The 19,182-nt window shown below is 44.9% G+C and overlaps 1 protein-coding gene across 1 annotated transcript in view; it reads right to left on the bottom strand.

Annotated features, from left to right (window-relative positions):
• Positions 1-6,979, bottom strand: part of LOC125903352 (pro-neuregulin-3, membrane-bound isoform) — a 551,607-nt gene extending 544,628 nt beyond the window's left edge. The window contains exon 1 of the mRNA XM_049600226.1: positions 4,585-6,979. Within this exon, the coding sequence (XP_049456183.1) occupies positions 4,585-5,305 (721 nt within the window). The 5' untranslated portion in view covers positions 5,306-6,979. The remainder of the gene's footprint in view (positions 1-4,584) is intronic.
• Positions 6,980-19,182: the final 12,203 nt, after the last annotated feature.

Below are 19,182 nucleotides of genomic sequence, written 5' to 3'. Positions count from 1 at the left end.
GTCTCATTTGAGGACACTGGAACTTAATTATAATTGACAATGTTAAGTTTTTATATTTATCCATTCCTACTGATCCCAAATAGCTAGAGGAAATTAAGAATGGCCTGGATCATATGTATCTATGTTTTATCTTTGCATTGATAATATTGGATCACTGATCACTGAATTGCTAAATCGATCCGCACTGATGAATCATTACATCTCGACTTGTTTGATAAAGTATAGCAGCCTCCTAAGGCTTATAAGACATGCAAATTGTTGAACCAGTGGTTTTTATTCCAGATGCCCAGTGACTGTTGGATCAGGCTATTTTGCTGATCTCAGCCCCCAGTCATCCTGGCTTTCAGCAGATTTTTAGCCATATACTGATCATAAAGAATAACATCCTCGTAAAGAGTTTTGGCTGATGCAAAGAAGACATTTTTGCCCCGAAGAGTTGAGAAAAGTTTATCCCTGTAATACAAAACTTGTCTTGGTGGAAACTGTGTGTTAGACTGTCAGTGCAGTTGTCAGTATGAGAGTTTATGCTTCACCTGATACATTTCTTCTTTGGTGTTTTTTAAAGCATGAAAGTGCATGACTCAGAATGATATGCCATAGACTTTAAGAAAAGATCAGAACATGCTAACGCTATGCTATTGTCACAAAATCAGCAATCTGCACCATTTTATTGTGTGATTGTGTCATTAATGCATGCATAAAGCACATCCTCATACCTCGTTTAAGTACCAATGAGAGATACTGAAACACAGCTACGAGAAAACTGTCCCCTAAACATGTCACCTTGGCATCATACCATGATAAACATCCCACCACAGACCATCTATCAGAGCAATCCTTCAGCAGTCAGGCTGCTTGTAAGCCCATGTAGAGTTTGTATGACTGATAGGTGGGCTAATGTAATTCTGTTGCTTCCACTGTCATGGTGATGGCCTGTTAATCTGGATTTAGGTTTCATGGCCACTGTCTGACTGAAACCTAATCCCAGTGAGTGGCTCAGCATGGAGACAAAGACCCCAGACTGCAGCCGAACATCTTCTGAAGCACAAACCTAAAAATCATGTGTTAATCTATAATTATGGACCAGAATCTAGCGGCCATGTCAGTTTCTTTAAATTGTTCCTCTGTTATTATTCGTAACATATCATACGACAATTAGTGCCTTTATAATTGAAATAAATACAATGTCATTTCTATGGTGCATCATCTCCTGTGCAGCAGTTTACAAGGAGTTCAAGTCTTAAATTATGTGAACGCTCATGAACCTTGAGACAGAAATATTTCCAATCCTCTCTCTCAATTTCTCATTCGTTATTTATTTATATTGCAGTTTATATGTAGCACTACTGCATTAATGATCATTACTTGTAATGTTCAGAGGGGTGACGAATAAGGGCACAGATCCGTTTTTCAGTTCACTTGATCCAACTGACATTATCGCTGATGCATCAGCTGACATTCTGCCCTGCAGTGCAGGGGTCACTTGGCTCCCTGTAATGGTATCATCTTTCCCAGGTCTCGGCTTCATTCTGCAGCACAGAGCACGGGGATATCTTGAGATTTCGTGAGGTCCAACCGATTTAGATACGTCAATCATGTTTTCCAAGTGACATTTGCTAGCAGTAAGACGTCTCAACTATTATATCATCCTATAGTTGTCAGATCTTGACTTTTTGACAGTTAGACAAGCTAGAATGTCACGAAATACCACAAAGGCTAAACTACACCAGGGGTTCTAGGGGGTAAAAGTGCTATTCATTTTCTGCATAGGAAAAAAGAGCTGACTAGCAGTTGGAGCACTTCCAGTGCTTGGATGGCAATGAAGAGGTTGAGTCATCGGGACAAAAGGTTATAAACTGTGTTAGGGGATATTTACAACTTACAATAGCCCAAAACACTTAGCCAACAGCTCACTCCACTTCTGAACTCTGTAAACTGGAGCAGAACAGTGAGAAGCCCAATGTGAGATATAATCTATGTCTATCTGTATTTTGTGACCTACAGAGACAGGGACAGCATCAATAAGAGCACACAGATGGCCTACTATACTTAAATTAATAGAATTTTCTCCATTTCTGAGCACAAGCCAACACAGGCAATTCAGTAATACCGCATAACACATTCACACATAATGGATAGTTAATGTGAAAATGATGGCCTTTTCAAATCAAACCAGCATGTGGGTGGTAGAATAGAGGGGGTGGGAGGGTGAAGGGTGTTTGGGATTATCGAACGACTCGGCAATTCTGTAGCAGCAGAACTTTCTCAGGCGAGCCGGAAAAGGAGTGACATTTTCCCTTGGATATCTATCAACGAGGCTTAATGGTTTTCATGAGCATTTGCGGGAGAAATTACATTCTTTTTTTTTTAATGGTTAATTAATAAAAGAAAGGATGATGATGAATGGCCCCCATTTTTCCTCCTGGTAATGAAATGATACACAATTTTTCCCCTATGTTTCTAATTATCTGTGGGAGCATTCCCTGGTCTCTGGTGTAATCGGGGGACGTTTTCATTATCATGGACACAAAGGAGCGGCCGCACCTTTGCAGTCAAGCAGACGAGCCACAGCAGGTGGAGTGGGTTGATTTAGTTTATCAATGATTTAATACATGACTGCCATCATGTAATTATGAATAATTGAATAAATGGCAACCTTCATGTAAATTACACACTACACCAGGCTATATGATGAGTATAGCAACAACTCTCAAGCTTTAATGCCACTACAGAACCATTTATGTCAGTGCAAATGAATCCATGACATGCAGCATGTATCGTAATTGGTCCAGACCTTAACATTAAGTGGTATAATACATGACACTGTGAATATAAAATTACCTGAAAGTACAAGAGTAAACTGACAGTACATGAGATGCCTGCACCACCTGTTTTCATCAAATGCTGCTGACTTGTTGAGCCTTTTTTTTTTCGTCTGCAGACACAGGAAAGAGCATGAGGTCACATTGTTAAAAATATAACCTGTCTGTCTGTGTGGGATCAGGCCTGGATCAGACACAGACATCACAAGCGGAGCAAAGTCCGGCACATAACGTGACACCATTTTGAGAGCAGAGAGATTTATCATGGTGGAAGATGTGTGTACCTACCCAGTGTGTGTGTGTGTGTGTGTGTGTGTGTGTGTGTGTGTGTGTGTGTGTGTAATTGATCGCTGCAAGAAAATGCCTGTAGCACCAATCAATAGCATGTGTGCATAGCATGACTCGAGTCAAGGACAGAGATGGCGAAAACACAGGCAGAAGAGTCAGCATTCATTAACAGATGAATAAGAGCACTTTTCTTTTCAAGTCAGTCCAGATACAACAAATAATCAGTTTATCTGGGCCTCAGTCAGCTTGTTAGTGTCACAACATTATAAGCATCAAATGGGTTCAGAGGTTTCCAAGAGCAAAACAACACCTCATTATTCCAACTTTGAAGCTTTGAGGTTGCAGCAAGTAATAAAACAAGTTAGTGCACATATACCAGTGTATGTCTACATGCTGATGTCTAAGTTATTGTTGTTATTATTCTCTGACGCCTCCTCATCACAGAAATATCACCTTAATCACACTGCACTCGTTATACTCCATATTGTATCTTTATAAATACATGACTGATGTTGAAATTTGATCTGATGCTGACATTACTCACATAACACCAACTGCCATATATACATTTTCTGATTAAAGTTGCAATCTTGAAGTTCTCTGTTTCTCTTTGGTGACACATACGGCAATAAACAGTAATTGCAATGTGTTTGTTTGCAGACTAAGCTTTGAAACCAGAATTTATTTATATCAGCTCATTTTATGAGCCTTGCAGCTGGCGAGATGAAAGGGTTAGCACAGCATAGATAGTGTGTGTATCTATGTTTCGGTGTGTGAGGGTAGATTACTAATTACTGTGCGCAGCTTGTGATTTTTTCTTGGAATATCGCCACAGAGACCCAGTTCATAATATTGCAAATGCAAGGACCTTCATCAGTGGGCATAGGCTCAGCCATCGAGTTACATTTGGTGATAGATAGTGGATTGAAAGACTTCTACTGAAAAAAAAAAGAGATTCTTACTTTCAGGCCAAAGTTGTAGCCCACTGTATGTACTCACTCTATGTTGCTGAAGACAATCCCACAGTGCTGCACGTGATGCACCAATGAAACAGCTCAAGCACAGCAGAAAGATTGATTATTGTGTCCTGCAAGAGTTCACAAAGCCTTTCCTGTACCCATCAATGCTATCGATTACGTTTCTGCAATTCTAGCCTCCATGAGTGCCAAATATACATGTTAGCTGCAAGCCAAATGGTCTTGAAGAAACATGTAAAATTTCAACATTGTCAGCACTAAACTCAAATATCAGTGCTGATGAGAAAGAGCCAACCAACAGACAAACCAATGACACTCTTCAGCCAGTAAAAGAGCAACACACCTGTGGAATACCAACCGAGCCAAGCCACGAAGTTCTCCAGCACCATAGATGGTTGTATGTCACCGTTGATATTTCAAACCAGAAAACAAAACTGCTCTTTAAATTCTGAGTGTGCAAGAACACAAAGCAAGCGTCACTGACGCAAGTGACTCACGTGTTTTGCGGTGGCCATGCGTACGCGTGGTGAGCGTGGTGGAGACCGTCTCAGTAGTAGTATGCTCCAGCGTCCACATCTGCGTAGAGTCATGGAGTACAGTTGGATTGGACGGTGAGGGGCTAGAAGTTGCGGCTCCAATTACGAAGGTTGTCCGTGGTGCTGCAGTGGTTGTAGTAAAACCTGAAGGTCCACGTCCATTACGATTTACAGGATTCCGAGGGGTTACCTGGCTACCCGAGGCTCCTCCACCTCTAGGGTTTATAGTCGTGGTGGTAGCGGTGGAACGAGTTCTACCTTTCGCTACAGTTACAGTTCTAAGTGTGGGGTTCCCGCCGTCAACTGTAGGGGTAGTTGTGGTGGTAGTATCAGGACTTTTGGGAATCCCGCTTGGCTTGGACAGGAAGATAGGATCCTGGCCTATTCGATTAGCATCCACCAGATCTGTTGGCACATAATCCCGCACTGTACCAACGACAATCCATTTCAACAGCATCAGGCTCAATCCAAGGCCAATGAAACCGATAAGTAAGGGGACCACACACAGCCATGTCTGCTGGCGAGGCCAAACTGCACAGCGAAGGGGACCCTGCTCCTGGGCCTGGCCCTCGCCACGGCCCCCTGAAGCCCCCGAACCCTCAGGTTCCTCCAGGATCACCGCCCCGGAAACAGCTGCCCCAGAACACTCGCTCATCCTTCCCTGCCGTCCGTTATGGCTCATTGAGGGTTAACCCTGTGATAAGCATCGGCGGCACATGGCAGAAAGGTTCCCAACAATGCCGGATAACAAGAAGAGACAACGGGAAAGGTGGAGAGATGGATACAAAAAGACTTCACGGGAATCGGACGCTCAATAACACGTACACAAATATGTAATCCAAGGATAGAGAGAAGGGGAGGGGTGCAGGAGGTACATGCAGACACGCAACCACAAACACACAAGCACACACACTCACACTCAGAGACACCCAGTGAGAAATGGGAGAGCTGGCGTAGACGGATAATCGCCCGATTAGTCCGCGTTTAGTCCTGCCCAACTCCCGATGTCCAACTGAAGTCACAGTGAACTTCAAGAACGTTCACAGTAGGGTAAGCCAGGGGAGGAGAAGAAGAAGAGGAAGATGCTTCTAAGAGGGAGAAAGAGGAGCGGGAGGGAGAGATGGGTGGGAAGGAACAGCTTTACATCTGTGCATGTGAGGAATCTGTGGCATCAGTGCTCGGATGTCACTGCAGCAAAAATCCACAGCTATTTCCACTGAACATGCAAATATGTCCCCTCCAAGCACGATCCACGACGGGACAGTATTGTCTAATCAGGGGAGTGAAACTTGCAGGGTGGGTCTTGTTACCTCCCCACCCTGTGCAGGACCAAAAAAATGAAAGATGTTTCCCAATGCAGCCTGTTCCAACTGCTTTAGCCGAGTCAGCGTCCCTCAGCTCCCAAAACCTGTCTCTTTCGTTACTGAAAGAGAGCGAGAGATCTGTCGTTTATGCCTGTGTCGTACACTCTCCTTGGATTATCCGCTGTCTTTGCGCGTGTTGCTTTTTCAACTAGCCTTTCCTTTACTGAGGATATTTTTATTTTTCACTCTTTGGATCCAAACCCACTTTATGCTGTGCTCTAAATTCCAGTGAGGCTGAAAAAAGCAGTAGAATCCAATTAATGTTCCTGATCCAGTCAAAAAGCAACACTTCAGATGAGGACTGAGAGAGGGAGAGGGTAAAAAAAAAATAATGAGGGGTGTTGTCGCGCAGTGGTATCACAGGGCGGATAAATCTGCAACTGCGACGCGTGATCCTGCTCCTTCTCCAGCCGGCTGTGGATCAGATTTCCCCAAGCTGTCCGCTCAGCGCCCTGCTGTCTCAGTACACTGTCCGTTAATACTGCAGCAAGCGCACAGAAAGCCTCTTCTCATCTATTTGCAGGGAACATTCCGCCACAGACAGATAAAATGAGAGAGGAAAAGGACGAAAGGCAGGGAGTGGATGAAAATGATTGAAACAGAAAGAGTAGAAAGCAAGAGACGAGCAAAAACACAAACAGGAGGCTACAATGTTTAAAAATATCCCACTGATTCTCTCTTCTCTCTCTCTGAGTGGTGTTTTCTCCTCAGTCCCTGAAAGCCCGTGCTCTTTCGAATCAGCTTGTGATTTGTTGGTCGGGTTGCTGGGATCCTCTGCTCGTCCTTCCCCTCCAGGATGCTTTCTTGGAGATGATTAGAAATGTGCACCCCGCGCTGGGATGAGAACTTGCAACCGCAGCAGCAAAGGCTCCCTAACCCCCTGTGGGGTTGGCAACATCCGACGATGCAGCTGTCTTTACCTGTGGCAATTGTTATGCAGACGCACATACAGCTGCCTCCCTGAGCTGCCGCCGCCGAGAGACAGAGAACGAATGAGAAGGGGGGGGAAAAAATGCAGGCACAGACAGAGCAGAGTGTGCACAGTGGCAGAGCAAGGGAGGAGAGAAAGAGAGACAGGGAGGGAGGAGGAGGAGAGAAAGAGGCTGCACCTGCTAGATGCACCAGCACTGGGAAGCTTGCCCACCTCCGTTAGCAGGGAGGGGAGTGAGTAAAGATGCAGAATGCATACAGAAAACTAGGGGGAAAAAAAGGCAGAAGAGGAGTGGAGGTGTGTGTACAGATAAAGATAATGAGAGTGGGTGGGGGGAGAGGGAGAGAGAGCTCTGCAGCGGCAGATGAGGCAGTTACCAGCGAGAAGCACGAGTCCCAGACGGATCAGAGCAAAAGCACAATGCAGGAGCCGTCACTCACGCGGCCCCGCCCACTGTATGGCATCACCGAGGGGACTGGGAATAAAGGAGGAAGGAGGGATGGATTATCAGACCAAAGACAAAATTTAAGAGTATTTAATGCCGTGTTTAGTATTCACCTCAATACGCTGGAACTTGGTCAGAATCGCAAGGCCATAAAAAATGCATGTATATGTGTCAGACTGCCTTTGATTTAACTGTAATCCTCTGCTCTTTCCAAATATAGCTTTATACTCAGGGTTTTTTAATATAGCACATAAAACCTTCTTTATTTTGTTCTTGAGACCCTCGTATTAAACTACTACAATCTTGGGTTTTGGTTCTACTATACTTGTATCAATAGCTCCCTTATATGAGATATATGTTGCATTTTTGCAATATTGCATTGCAATTTCTTTCTATGTAATAAATAATTTCTACAGTAGAACCTTCTTTCTGTCTTTCTTCCTTGTTTTCTTTTTGGTCTATTAATGTATTACATGTGTTCGTAGCTTCCTCATATTGATATCTGTCATACTGATGTATCTAATGGGATTTTAATGCATTTACACTGGAACATGTTGGGTCGAATCACATGGATTGACGTCTTTTAACCACACATCATTAGTGTTGTTCATTGACTCTCTTGTCAATTAAGAAAATGACAACACATTGCTCACACTTCCACTTGCTCATTTATTTTATTTTATTTTATTTTATTTTTCAAATAAATACTGAGAAGTTTTCAACTTGGTCTGGAAATGATGAATCTCATGCTGTTCCAGCAATGGTGAGAGGTCCGACTGAACCCATTATAATTCTGCAAAAATTAATTAATTAAACAAATAAATAAATAAAAATGTGTAGGATTGTTTGTATTTCTTTAAACCGGGGGTCAGCAAGCTTTACTACCAGAGGAGCCATTTTGAGTCCATGAAAATAATTAAATCTGTTTGGAGCCACAAAATATATTTGAGCCTTATACTAAAGGTAACACTGGCATATTAATTCTGAATTTGTTTATCAATATTGCTAACAGATCTAATCATTAATATGTTTTACCATTAGGTGGCTTCTCTGCTGTAATGGCATTTATGAATATTTGATACCTTGCAGCAAAAGTAAAAAAAATCTGTTTATGCACTGTTAAATTCAATATATTTCTCCAATACTTTTCCTCTCTGAATTTGGAGTCCACAACCAGCTTTGCTAAGGAGACTCAACACAAGCCTCTGCTCTTTTTGTTCTGCAACATTAATGGATTAAGGGAAAAGTCTCCAGGCCATCTAGGTTATACCTTTTACAAATAGATAATGTAAGAATCACTTTAGGCCTACAATAATGATACATGAAAATTAAAGAGTTCAAAAATAGTCGTGATTTATTTCCATGTAGCCAAATGTTTGGTCAAACCCACAGGTGCAACTCACAATAGTGCTGTACGTCACTAAGCCCAGGAAGGTGCGATGGTGCTCTTGCAAAATAGTGCCAGGAATAACATTTGCATGGGGAGACGAGCCCTGGAATTGGAGTTACTAAATCTCTGCAAATAATAAAATCACATAAAACATTAAAAATGTTTTAGCGTGCAGGTTGCCAGCTTGGGAGTTGCATAGTGCTAAAACAGAGTGTGAAGGCAGGCCTGGTGACATGTGGTGATGGGGAGTGTGTTACCATTTGAATAGTTAGCCTCCTCCACTGGCTGGGCAACCCCATCTGCGTGGAGTTTGCATGTTCTCCCCGTGTCAGCGTGGGTCATCTTCAGGTGCTCCAGCTTCCTCCCACAATACACAGACATGCACCTTAGTTTAACTGGTGACTCTAAATTGCCCATAGCTGCGAATGTAGCTCTGTGTGTCAGCCCTGTGATAGTCTGGTGACCTGTCCAGATGTACCCCACCTCTCGCCCAATGACAGCTGGGAAAGGCTCCAGCACCCCTGTGACCCTGCACCAGGATAAGCAGCTCCAGAAAACGAATGAATGAATTACCATTTGAAATGGGCAGCCGGTGATAGACTTCTTCTACATCCTGTGAGCCAGACTCTGTGTGCAGCAGTTCCTCTCTTTAATGTATTGAGTGTGGTGTTTAGTAATTTGCCTGGACACCTTGAAACTGAATTTGTATCTGTATGAACTCTTCAACCATCAGGCATTATCTTTTTTCTTCGAATGTCTTTTTTCATTTCAACTCTGCTGTGGATATCTCATATCCTCTCCTCCGTTCTTTACTGTATACCCTGCTCCTCTAATAAAATTCCATTAAAAAATAATATAGATTTATAGAGTGAGGGAAAGAAGTGAATTGTGGAGAAGTTAAAACATATGCAGAGAGGAAATGAAATAATTAATAGGCCCGTAAGTCAAGAGGAACTAGTGTGGAGGCAAAACAGACAGAAGACAAAAGCCTAATAATATTTTGAGTTTCGCATCACTGCTTACTTTGACTATTATGTTAATCAGCCAGTTTGAATGGTTGAGCCTCAGTAAACCCAGCCTGGGTTCAAATCAATTTAACAGCGTACAGCAGTGTGTAAAACAACCTTTAAGATGCTCGGTGTAAAAGCGTGCACTGTTTCCCCTGTTGTACTGTGACTTTATCTTTGTGGACGTGTTTGAAAGTGTGTCTACCAGGATGTGATAGCATCACGAGACAGACACACACACACATAAAGTCATGCAGATAGCCATCTGCCTGTAGGGGAATCCTTCAACTGGTCCCGTGGGGAGACTCAAGGGATGTTGTTGGTTTTCACACCTCTTTCAGTCCTGTGACATTCAAATAGCAGCATGAGTCTGTTAAAGCAGCCATCACGACACTGTGGTGTTTGGAAGGAATCATCAATAATGGTGCTGGCAAACAGCCACAGGGGCACGAATTAAATGCAAACCTATCTTCTCCTCCAGTCAGTGATAACATGAAAACACAGCTGTGAAACTGATTGTAGCCACTGTGACTGAACCAGAAGATCCAAGCCTCCCTACATCTTTGAAATCTGGTAGATGATATCTGATAAAGAATACTCAAATTATGATTCTAAACAGGCCTACAGTATGCATCACTGTGTATATATAAGTAAGTGGTGAATATAAAAACGCCCTCTCAGATATCTGGAGTTGCAAAATAAACGGCTTTACCTCTAAAGTAGAACAGTTTGTAATTGACTGCAGAAAAAAATGTGCAGACCAGACAAACCTTAACTGTGCTTAATTAGAATACATCATGGCCTGTGCTGGATTATGGATTAATTACTTGTCCTTACCTACAGTGAGAGCAGTGCCTGCACAGAGGAATGCATTGGTGAACAAGATCAGTATGACTTTGCACTGCACTCATGTTAACTTTTTATGAGTGTCAAGCAGTTTTGAACACCACTTTAATTATACAAACATGTATGAATCTAACTGTGGTTAAAAATCAGCAAATAATTTCTAATAAAGTTGCCTTAATCTTTTAAATCTTCCACCAAAAAATGTCAAAAGAGCTCCAGCAACACTTGTGGTATAAAAAACAACTTTATTGACCAACGCGTTTCGGTGTGTGGCCTTCATCAGGGTCATCAAGACACATATTGCACACATCACTTAGATAGGTACATTTGAAATTGAAAGAGTAGAAAAAAATAAAAACTTAAAAAAAAAAAAAATGCATGCATGTGACCAATCCTATGCATCCACACAAATATATCTCAGCCAATGAATCGGGTCCATGTCATTGGTTCGACATCCCATTAGTCCGACTGTCCGCGGTGCTGAACGGCTTGCGGTGGGTGTATGGTGCGCCACGACCGGCTTGAGGCGGAGCAGGCTCACGGCTTATGTGTTTGTCACTTTCTTTTTCATTTTAACCCACACCATGATCTTTTCCTGACCCTAACCAAGTGGTTTTTGTGCCGAAACCTAACCAGACCTTAACCACAGGTCATCATGATGATTTCGGAATGGACTTCAGAACAATGAGTTTAATATGGTCGAACCAATGGGATGTCGAACCAATGGGCAGTTCCCAATGAATCACCAGTAAAGATGAGTGTGCTGGGAGCACATGAGACCTTTGGACCAACCAGAACTGCCAGAGAAGCAAGGGGAGTGTCTAGCAGAGGTATGTGAATCAAAAATTTTTGGAGCCTAAAATTACGTCATCAGATGTCTTCTGCTGTCCAACCAACAACATAAAATCCAATGATATTACAATTACAATTACCCCCTGCAGGCCCACCACCCGCAGAGGGATCCAGAAGGGTTTGGTGCAATGTGGATTGGGCAGCAGACCAAGGCGGGGGCCTTGGCGGTCCAATCCTCGGTTACAGAAGTTGGCTCTTGGGACATGAAATGTCACCTCTCTGGTGGGGAAGGAGCCGGAGCTTGTGGAAGAGGTTGAGCGTTACCGGCTAGATATAGTCGGCCTCACCTCGACACATAGCTCCGGGTCTGGAACCCTAGTCCTTGAGAGGGGTTGGACTCTCTCCTTCGCTGGAGTTGCTCCGGGTGAGAGGCGGAGGGCCGGGGTGGGCTTTCTGATAGCCCCCAGACTCTCTGCCTGTACGTTGGGGTTTACCCCGGTGGACAAAAGGGTTGCTTCCGTGCGCCTTCGGGTCGGGGAACGGGTCCTGACTGTTGTCTGTGCTTATGCACCGAACAACAGTTCAGAGTACCCACCCTTTTTGGAGTCCCTGGGACGGGTGCTGGACAGTGCCCCAACCGGGGACTCCATTCTTCTGCTCGGGGACTACAACGCACAAGTGGGCAATGACAGCGGGACAAGTAGGGTCGTGGTAGGGAGGAACAGACTGCCCGATCTGAACACCAGTGGTGTTCAGTTATTGTACTTCTGTGTGGGTCGCAGTTTGGCCATAACTAACACCATGTTCAAACATAAGGATGTCCATCGGTGCACGTGGCACCAGGACAGCCTAGGTCGCAGGTCAATGATCGACTTTGTAGTCGTATCATTTGAGCTGCGGCCATATGTTCTGGACACTTGGGTGAAGAGAGGAGCAGAGGTGTCAACTGATCACCACCTGGTGGTGAGTTGGATCAGATGGTGGGGGAAGACGCTGCGCGGTCCTGGCAGGCCCAAACGAACAGTGAGGGTCTGCTGGGAATGCCTGGCGGAAGAACCTGTCCAGATGATCTTCAACTCCCACCTCCGGGAGAGCTTCGACCGCGTCCCGAGGGCAGAGGGGGACATTGAGTCCGAATGGGCCTTGTTCCGCTCTGCCATTGTCGAGGCGGCGGTTGCGAGCTGTGGCCGCAAGGCTGCTGGGGCCAGTCGCGGCGGTAATCCCCAAACCCGCTGGTGGACACCGCGGTAATCCCCAAACCCGCTGGTGGACACCAGAGGTGAGGGGAGCCGTCAGGCTGAAGAAGGAGACCTACAGGGCATGGTTGGTCTGTGGGTCTCCGGAAGGTACCGGCGGGCCAAGCGGAGCGCAGCGGTGGCAGTCGTTGAGGCAAAAACTCGGGTGTGGGAGGAGTTCGGTGAGGCCATGGAGGAAGACTATCGATTGGCTCCAAAGAGGTTCTGGCAAACCGTCCGGCACCTCAGGGGGGGAAGGCAGCAACTTGCTCACACTGTTTACAGTGGGGGCGGGGAGCTGCTGACGTCAACTGGGGACATTGTCGGGCGGTGGAAGGAATACTTTGAGGAGCTCCTCAATCCCACCAACACATATTCCAGTGAGGAAACAGAGCCGAGGGTCTCGGGGGCGGGTCGTCCAATTTCTGGGGCAGAAGTTGCTGAGGTAGTGAAACAACTCCGAAGCGGCGGAGCCCCGGGGGTGGATGAGATTCGTCCTGGATATCTCAAGGCTCTGGATGTTGTAGGGCTGTCCTGGCTGACACGCCTCTGCAACATTGTGTGGACATCGGGGGCAGTGCCTCTGGAGTGGCCCCTTGCTAAGGGCCATCCAAGGGATGACGTGGTCCTCCTAGCTCCATCGAACAGTGACCTCCAGCTCTCGCTGGGGCGGTTCGCAGCCGAGTGTGAAGCGGCTGGGATGAGAATCAGCACCTCCAAGTCTGAGGCCATGGTCCTCAGCCGGAAAAGGGTGGATTGCCCACTCCAGGTCAGGGGGGAGGTCCTTCCTCAGGTGGAGGAGTTTAAGTATCTCGGGGTCTTGTTCACGAGTGAGGGCAGGATGGAGCGGGAGATTGACAGGCGGATTGGGGCGGCGTCAGCAGTGATGCAGGCGCTTAAACGGTCCGTTGTGGTGAAGAGGGAGCTTAGCCAGAAAGCGAAGCTCTCGATTTACCGGTCGATCTACGTTCCAACCCTCACCTATGGTCACGAGCTCTGGGTAGTGACCGAAAGAATGAGATCGCGAATACAAGCGGCCAAAATGAGTTTCCTCCGCAGGGTGGCTGGGCTCAGCCTTAGGGATAGGGTGAGGAGCTCAGACATCCGGGAGGGACTCGGAGTAGAGCCGCTGCTCCTCCACATCGAGAGGAGCCAGTTGAGGTGGTTCGGGCATCTGGTAAGGATGCCTTCCGGACGCCTCCCTTGGGAGGTGTTTCGGGCATGTCCTACTGGGAGGAGACCTCGGGGCCGCCCCAGAACATGCTGGAGGGATTACATCACCCGGCTGGCCTGGGAACGCCTCGGGGTTCCCGTGGAGGAGCTGACGGAAGTGGCGGGGGAGAGGACTGTCTGGGCTTCTTTGCTGAGGCTGCTGCCCCCGCGACCCGGACCCGGATAAGCGGAGGATGACGAGTACGAGTACGATATTACAATTAAAAGCGCAACAGTCTCGATGACCGTTAGGTGGGGCGCGACACAGGAGGCATGACTGTAAAATATACTTTAAATGACTCTTCAATCACCTAGGATTTTCCTTGTTGACCAACAGTCGTGATTAAGGGCCATTGGTCAACTAGTCGCCTGCATTTTTACAATATTAATTTAATGGTTAAGTGATATATTTTGGTGGTTTGAGTTGAAGGTGTGAGAAAGAATAGTATCAGTAACATTGTTAACACTGTGCTACATTACAGAGAAATACAAACCGTACTAATGAACCTTCATTAATATAGGCCTATATTTTATCTCCAAGTGCACGTCACACACTGAGCGAGCCGCCTGTTAATGACGCTGTGGGCTAATGGGCATGTAGCTACTTCCATGTTTCAGATGATACGTCATGTTTGTAGTCGACCAATGAAGATGAGTTTACATATCACCTTGGGTTCGTCCTTCACCTTCTCAAAATGATCCCACACTTTGGATTTCCTGCCCGACATGTTATTAACTAGCCTGTGGAATAACCGCAGGTACCAGCCCTGGAAATTAGGGGCAGTACACATGCTGCGTCTCTAACCGCCTGGAAAACTCCAGGTCGATCTCTGGGTGCTTCTCTTGTGACTTTTTTGTGCCAGCTTTCAAGATCACGGTGGCAGGTTGCATCTGAGGTTGCTAAGCAACCTTAACAAGCATCATATAGCCTATTTACCTGAAATCCTGAGTGCACAGCTGGTCTTCTTCCAGGTGCCGTTAATAAGTGTGTCGGCCTATCCTCCGTGGGACAGATGTAAAGCTCTGATAATGCTTTTGTGTGTCCTCCCGTCCCCCCTCCCTTTCCATCTCTGTTCCTGCCAGGCTTGTGTGTGGCAGAGAACGTGGCTGCTCTTCCCACTGCAGTTGACGAGTCACACCTGTTTCCACTCGGCTCATCACCCTGCCTACATATACCTGGTCTTCACTCTGCTACTCAGATATTTCCATCTGTGTCGGTGATGCCAAGTGTACTCTCTTCCAGTGTTGTCTGTGTAGTGATTTCTTCCTTGTGGTTTTTGTGCTTACTTGTATTTTTGCCTGTTTTCCATGTGCTCAGCCCTCATGTCAGAGATCTGTCTCTCTTCACTGGTGGACAACCTCCTCGTCAGCCAGCACCCTGTCTCCACTGCCTGCAGTATTATTTTTTCCTTCGTCTATAAACTCTTTTGTTTCCACACACCTGCGTCCATCTCTGCTTTGGGGTCCAGGGAATTAGGGAAAGATATCTGTCTGCTGTGATTGGTTTGTAACCTGACTCCTGTCTGACCGCTGAGCGTGGACACTTCCTGTGTCTGTCTACTGATTAATGACCTTTCTGGTCGACTAACATTTGGTCAACTTTTGGGGGGCAACCCTCAAGTCACCCAACAGAATACTGACAATATAGAAATTAGATCATTATCAGGTAATATGCCAAAAGAAACCTGCAGGTTCACATCTTATTAGATATGTAGAAAAAAGTATTATCCACAAGTATGTTAGTGATAAGTGCATAAATAAGTGCTAAAAATCAATAATTAAGTAAATTAATCTTTGCTATGAAGATTAGAAATTAAAAAAATATGTTTTAAAAAAACACTGTACTCAAAACTTGTACTCAAAGGTTGGGATTGGTTTATTTTTAAAGTAATGAAACTATCCTGCAACAACACAAATTCCAATGATATTATATTATGATCATAAAACTCAGAGACAATCTGAAGACTCAACCAGAGAGCGTTCACCAGTAAGCTTTTGTCTCTGTAACATTGTGAGTGTGTGTGTATTATATTAAGAATTATGCCTCTGTTTGCTTGATAATCCTGCTGTCAGCTTGAACTGTCTGTCACAATGTAGGGTTTATATTTAGAACGATAGTTTTATTTTGAAGCTTTCACCACTGACTCATTTGCAGTTGCAAATACTCACTTTCAGTTCTGCTCTTCTCCACATCTCAACACCATCTGGTGTTTACCATCAAGCAATATAATCCTATTATTCAGCATGAAGTGGGTCTGGTGTTGGACTGTAGTGATGTGTGCGTTGCATGACCATCGCAGCTGTCATGTGGAACTTCCCTCAGCTGTACGTGTAGGCTTGTTGCAGGTAAATGTTTTGTTCCTCAAAATCAGTGTGCACCTTCACAGTAAAGCTGTATAATAGTCACATTAAGCAAAATGACAAAAAGCCTATTTGAAGAGCAATAAATCGCCTAACATGTTTCTACATAGACATAACACATTGAAACAAGATTGCTGTGTAACATGTTGACTGTACCAATATTGATCAGTGTTCATCAGATTATTAGTAATATTAATGGTAAAATAAGAAATCATAGTGTAACAGGATTCCTTAACTCTGAGAACAACACTAACCTACTACAGGACAAAAGCAAAATAGAACTCATGGCTTTTGGTTTTGGTGTACCATCCGAAAATTTGGGGCCCTTTTCATAAGGCCGCCCTTATGAAAAAATTTTGGGGGTGCTTCTATGTTCAATCCATCTGTTTTAGTGTGCATTTCTAATTTGCACATAAAAATCTACGTGGAAACATTTGAGGGATGTGTTTATCATGACTAAGTGAAAATGGAAACAGATTCAAAAATATAAGATGACCTACAGTCATGACACATTCGCATCCCAAGTAGTCACATAACGTCACTTTGTCGGTAGACTTTTACCTCTACATATCATGTGCTGGCTATCCTCCTGCATCTGCTGGTAATGATTTGGGACGCCACAACTAATGCCAAGACGTGTGGAAAATCATGTGGTTAGGTCTGGGGAACAAAAGCAAGTGACAACCAACAGTGGGACATCAACAAATGCACGTGGTTAGGTTAAGAAATAACATCATGGTTTGGCTCTTCATTCATATGGGAAGTGAACACTGGGCACCCGAGAGCAGGATTTGTTGGACTAATCTATTGTCCCTCCCACCTGCTCTATAGGAACTTTCCAGCTCCTTATATTATGTTGTTACCGGCAGTGAGTCAAACTGACGCTGTCCTGTGGCATATCGTACTGCCATGACAGGTGCCGTCCAACCAACTGGTGGCGTATCATAGCACCATGAAAGGTGGCTCTCAATCTGTGACAAAGTGGCGGTATATGACGACTTTAGCATGATGTCGGTGAAGATGCTCAGTCATCTAGGTCATGGTAATCATAAGTGCCATATTGTAAGCAACTGGACCTGCCTGTGATTCTTTCGCCTCTCACTGTCACACCCAAAACTGGGACAGACCATCTAGGGATGCCTCCCTAGACAACTTCACACCCATCCACAACTGGTTCCATCTAACCCTAACGACACACATGATGGCCAGATGGGTCAAAGACTCACATGAGACCTTAATGACTCTGAAACTAAGAGCTCACGTGACCTCAACTACTGTGTAAGGGTTCATAACCACACAGAGTTTAAAGCCTGTGACTCTGCACCACTCAGTTAGAACTGAAAAAGTCTCTTGGATGAGAAATGTTCAAGAAATGTAAGCATGTCCAGCTGTCGACGATATAGCACGTATGATGACTTTGTCATGAAAATGGGTTGTCATGATGTATCATCACACATAGGCAACTGCAATCTCTCCTTGTTGTCTCTGGATGGCTTCTAACACAACCCGGTCTCACCCCAAAGTCTGGCATCAGGGGGAAATGCAGCGGGAGTAGGGCGGATGGGAGGGGTGGTGGATGGGTCCAAAAACCACTGACTTTCGCCCGAGAGGTCCGTGTTGGCATCCTGTAGGATTGTAAAGTCAAACCCTGTTCTCTTATCCTAAACTCAACCACTAGCGATGGGAATTCCGGTTCTTTTTAGAGAGCCGGCTCTTTCGGCTCCCATGTGGCTCCTCAGATGTTTTTGTTGCTTAAACTAATTTATTACCGACAATAATGTAAAATTATGTGTTTACTAATGTAAAGGTGGTTGTGGTGGTGCACTGGATGATGCTGTCGACATCGCAGCAGCAGCAACAGTTCATTAACAGCAGGTTCGCTTGCTTGTCTTTTTTCCTCCGATTGCACTGACGGATGAACAGCTCTCATGTGCCTGTGCAGGTTGTTTGTGGAGCCTGCTCGATATGAGATTTTAATCTCACAGACTCTACATTCTGCCTTTGTGTTGTCAGTGTATTTGAAAAGATTCCAAATTTTACTGTGTTTCCCTGCTGTCACTCATTTTCTCACCTTTTTACCTTTCCAGCGTGTTGCCTCTCTCTGTAGCGCCTGCTCTCTTTCTCTCTCTCGTCTCCCTCCCTCCTGTTCATGTGCTCACTGTGCTGTGTGTGTCTATAACCCCGCACATATTGGCCAATCACAAGCAGCTTGAACACAAAAAAGAAAAAAAAAAACAACAAAAAAACAAAGCTCCTGTCGTTCACTTCAAAGAGCCGGCTCTTGTTTGTGACCGACACATCACGACCATCCACACGCGTGTTTGCAGTATGTAACCACATGCATTTGTTGCTGAAGGAAAAAAAAGCATGAATTTGCTGCGTTGTAGCGACGTAGTGCGTTTTTATTTTGAGATAGACAGTATGAAAATGGTACATTTCCTGTGACAGTTGTGGGACTGTGGGATCAGTAAAGGTGTATCTAAAACGGACAATGCATGTAACAGGCTGAAGTTGACACAGTGTCCAGAACGTCATCAACCAACGCACTCAGGGTACCTTGGACATCATATCTCGACACAGAAAGTCCATGATCAAACGTCGATATGTGACGAGGTCAGAGTGAGAACGTGTTGTTTAACACAGTGATGTGTGCACACAGGGCTGTCACCAGAGATCGTCCAAGAACAGTAACGGATGGAAAAGCGCATAAATTTCCATTTTTGTTTTGGCAATTTTCTGAAATGTTGGTTAAAATTTGTGCTACATTTGGATGGAAACCCAACTACTGACAGCCTCAAACCCAATACAGACATAAATCAAAGTATTTTCATCATTTTCAGTGGCCTAGAGAAAGCTGGCATTTATTTTCCCCTTTCAGCCCCATAACACGTGAGCGCTGCTGCAGCCTTCACTGAGAAAGCATTTTTGTTACTACAGTCCACTTCCTGTTCCATTAACAGTGTTGGGGAGCCCTCT

The sequence above is a fragment of the Epinephelus fuscoguttatus genome, linkage group LG16 (assembly GCF_011397635.1).
Source record: "Epinephelus fuscoguttatus linkage group LG16, E.fuscoguttatus.final_Chr_v1".
Classification (NCBI taxonomy): Eukaryota; Metazoa; Chordata; class Actinopteri; order Perciformes; family Serranidae; genus Epinephelus; species Epinephelus fuscoguttatus.
This window is presented reverse-complemented; position numbering and strand designations above follow the sequence as displayed.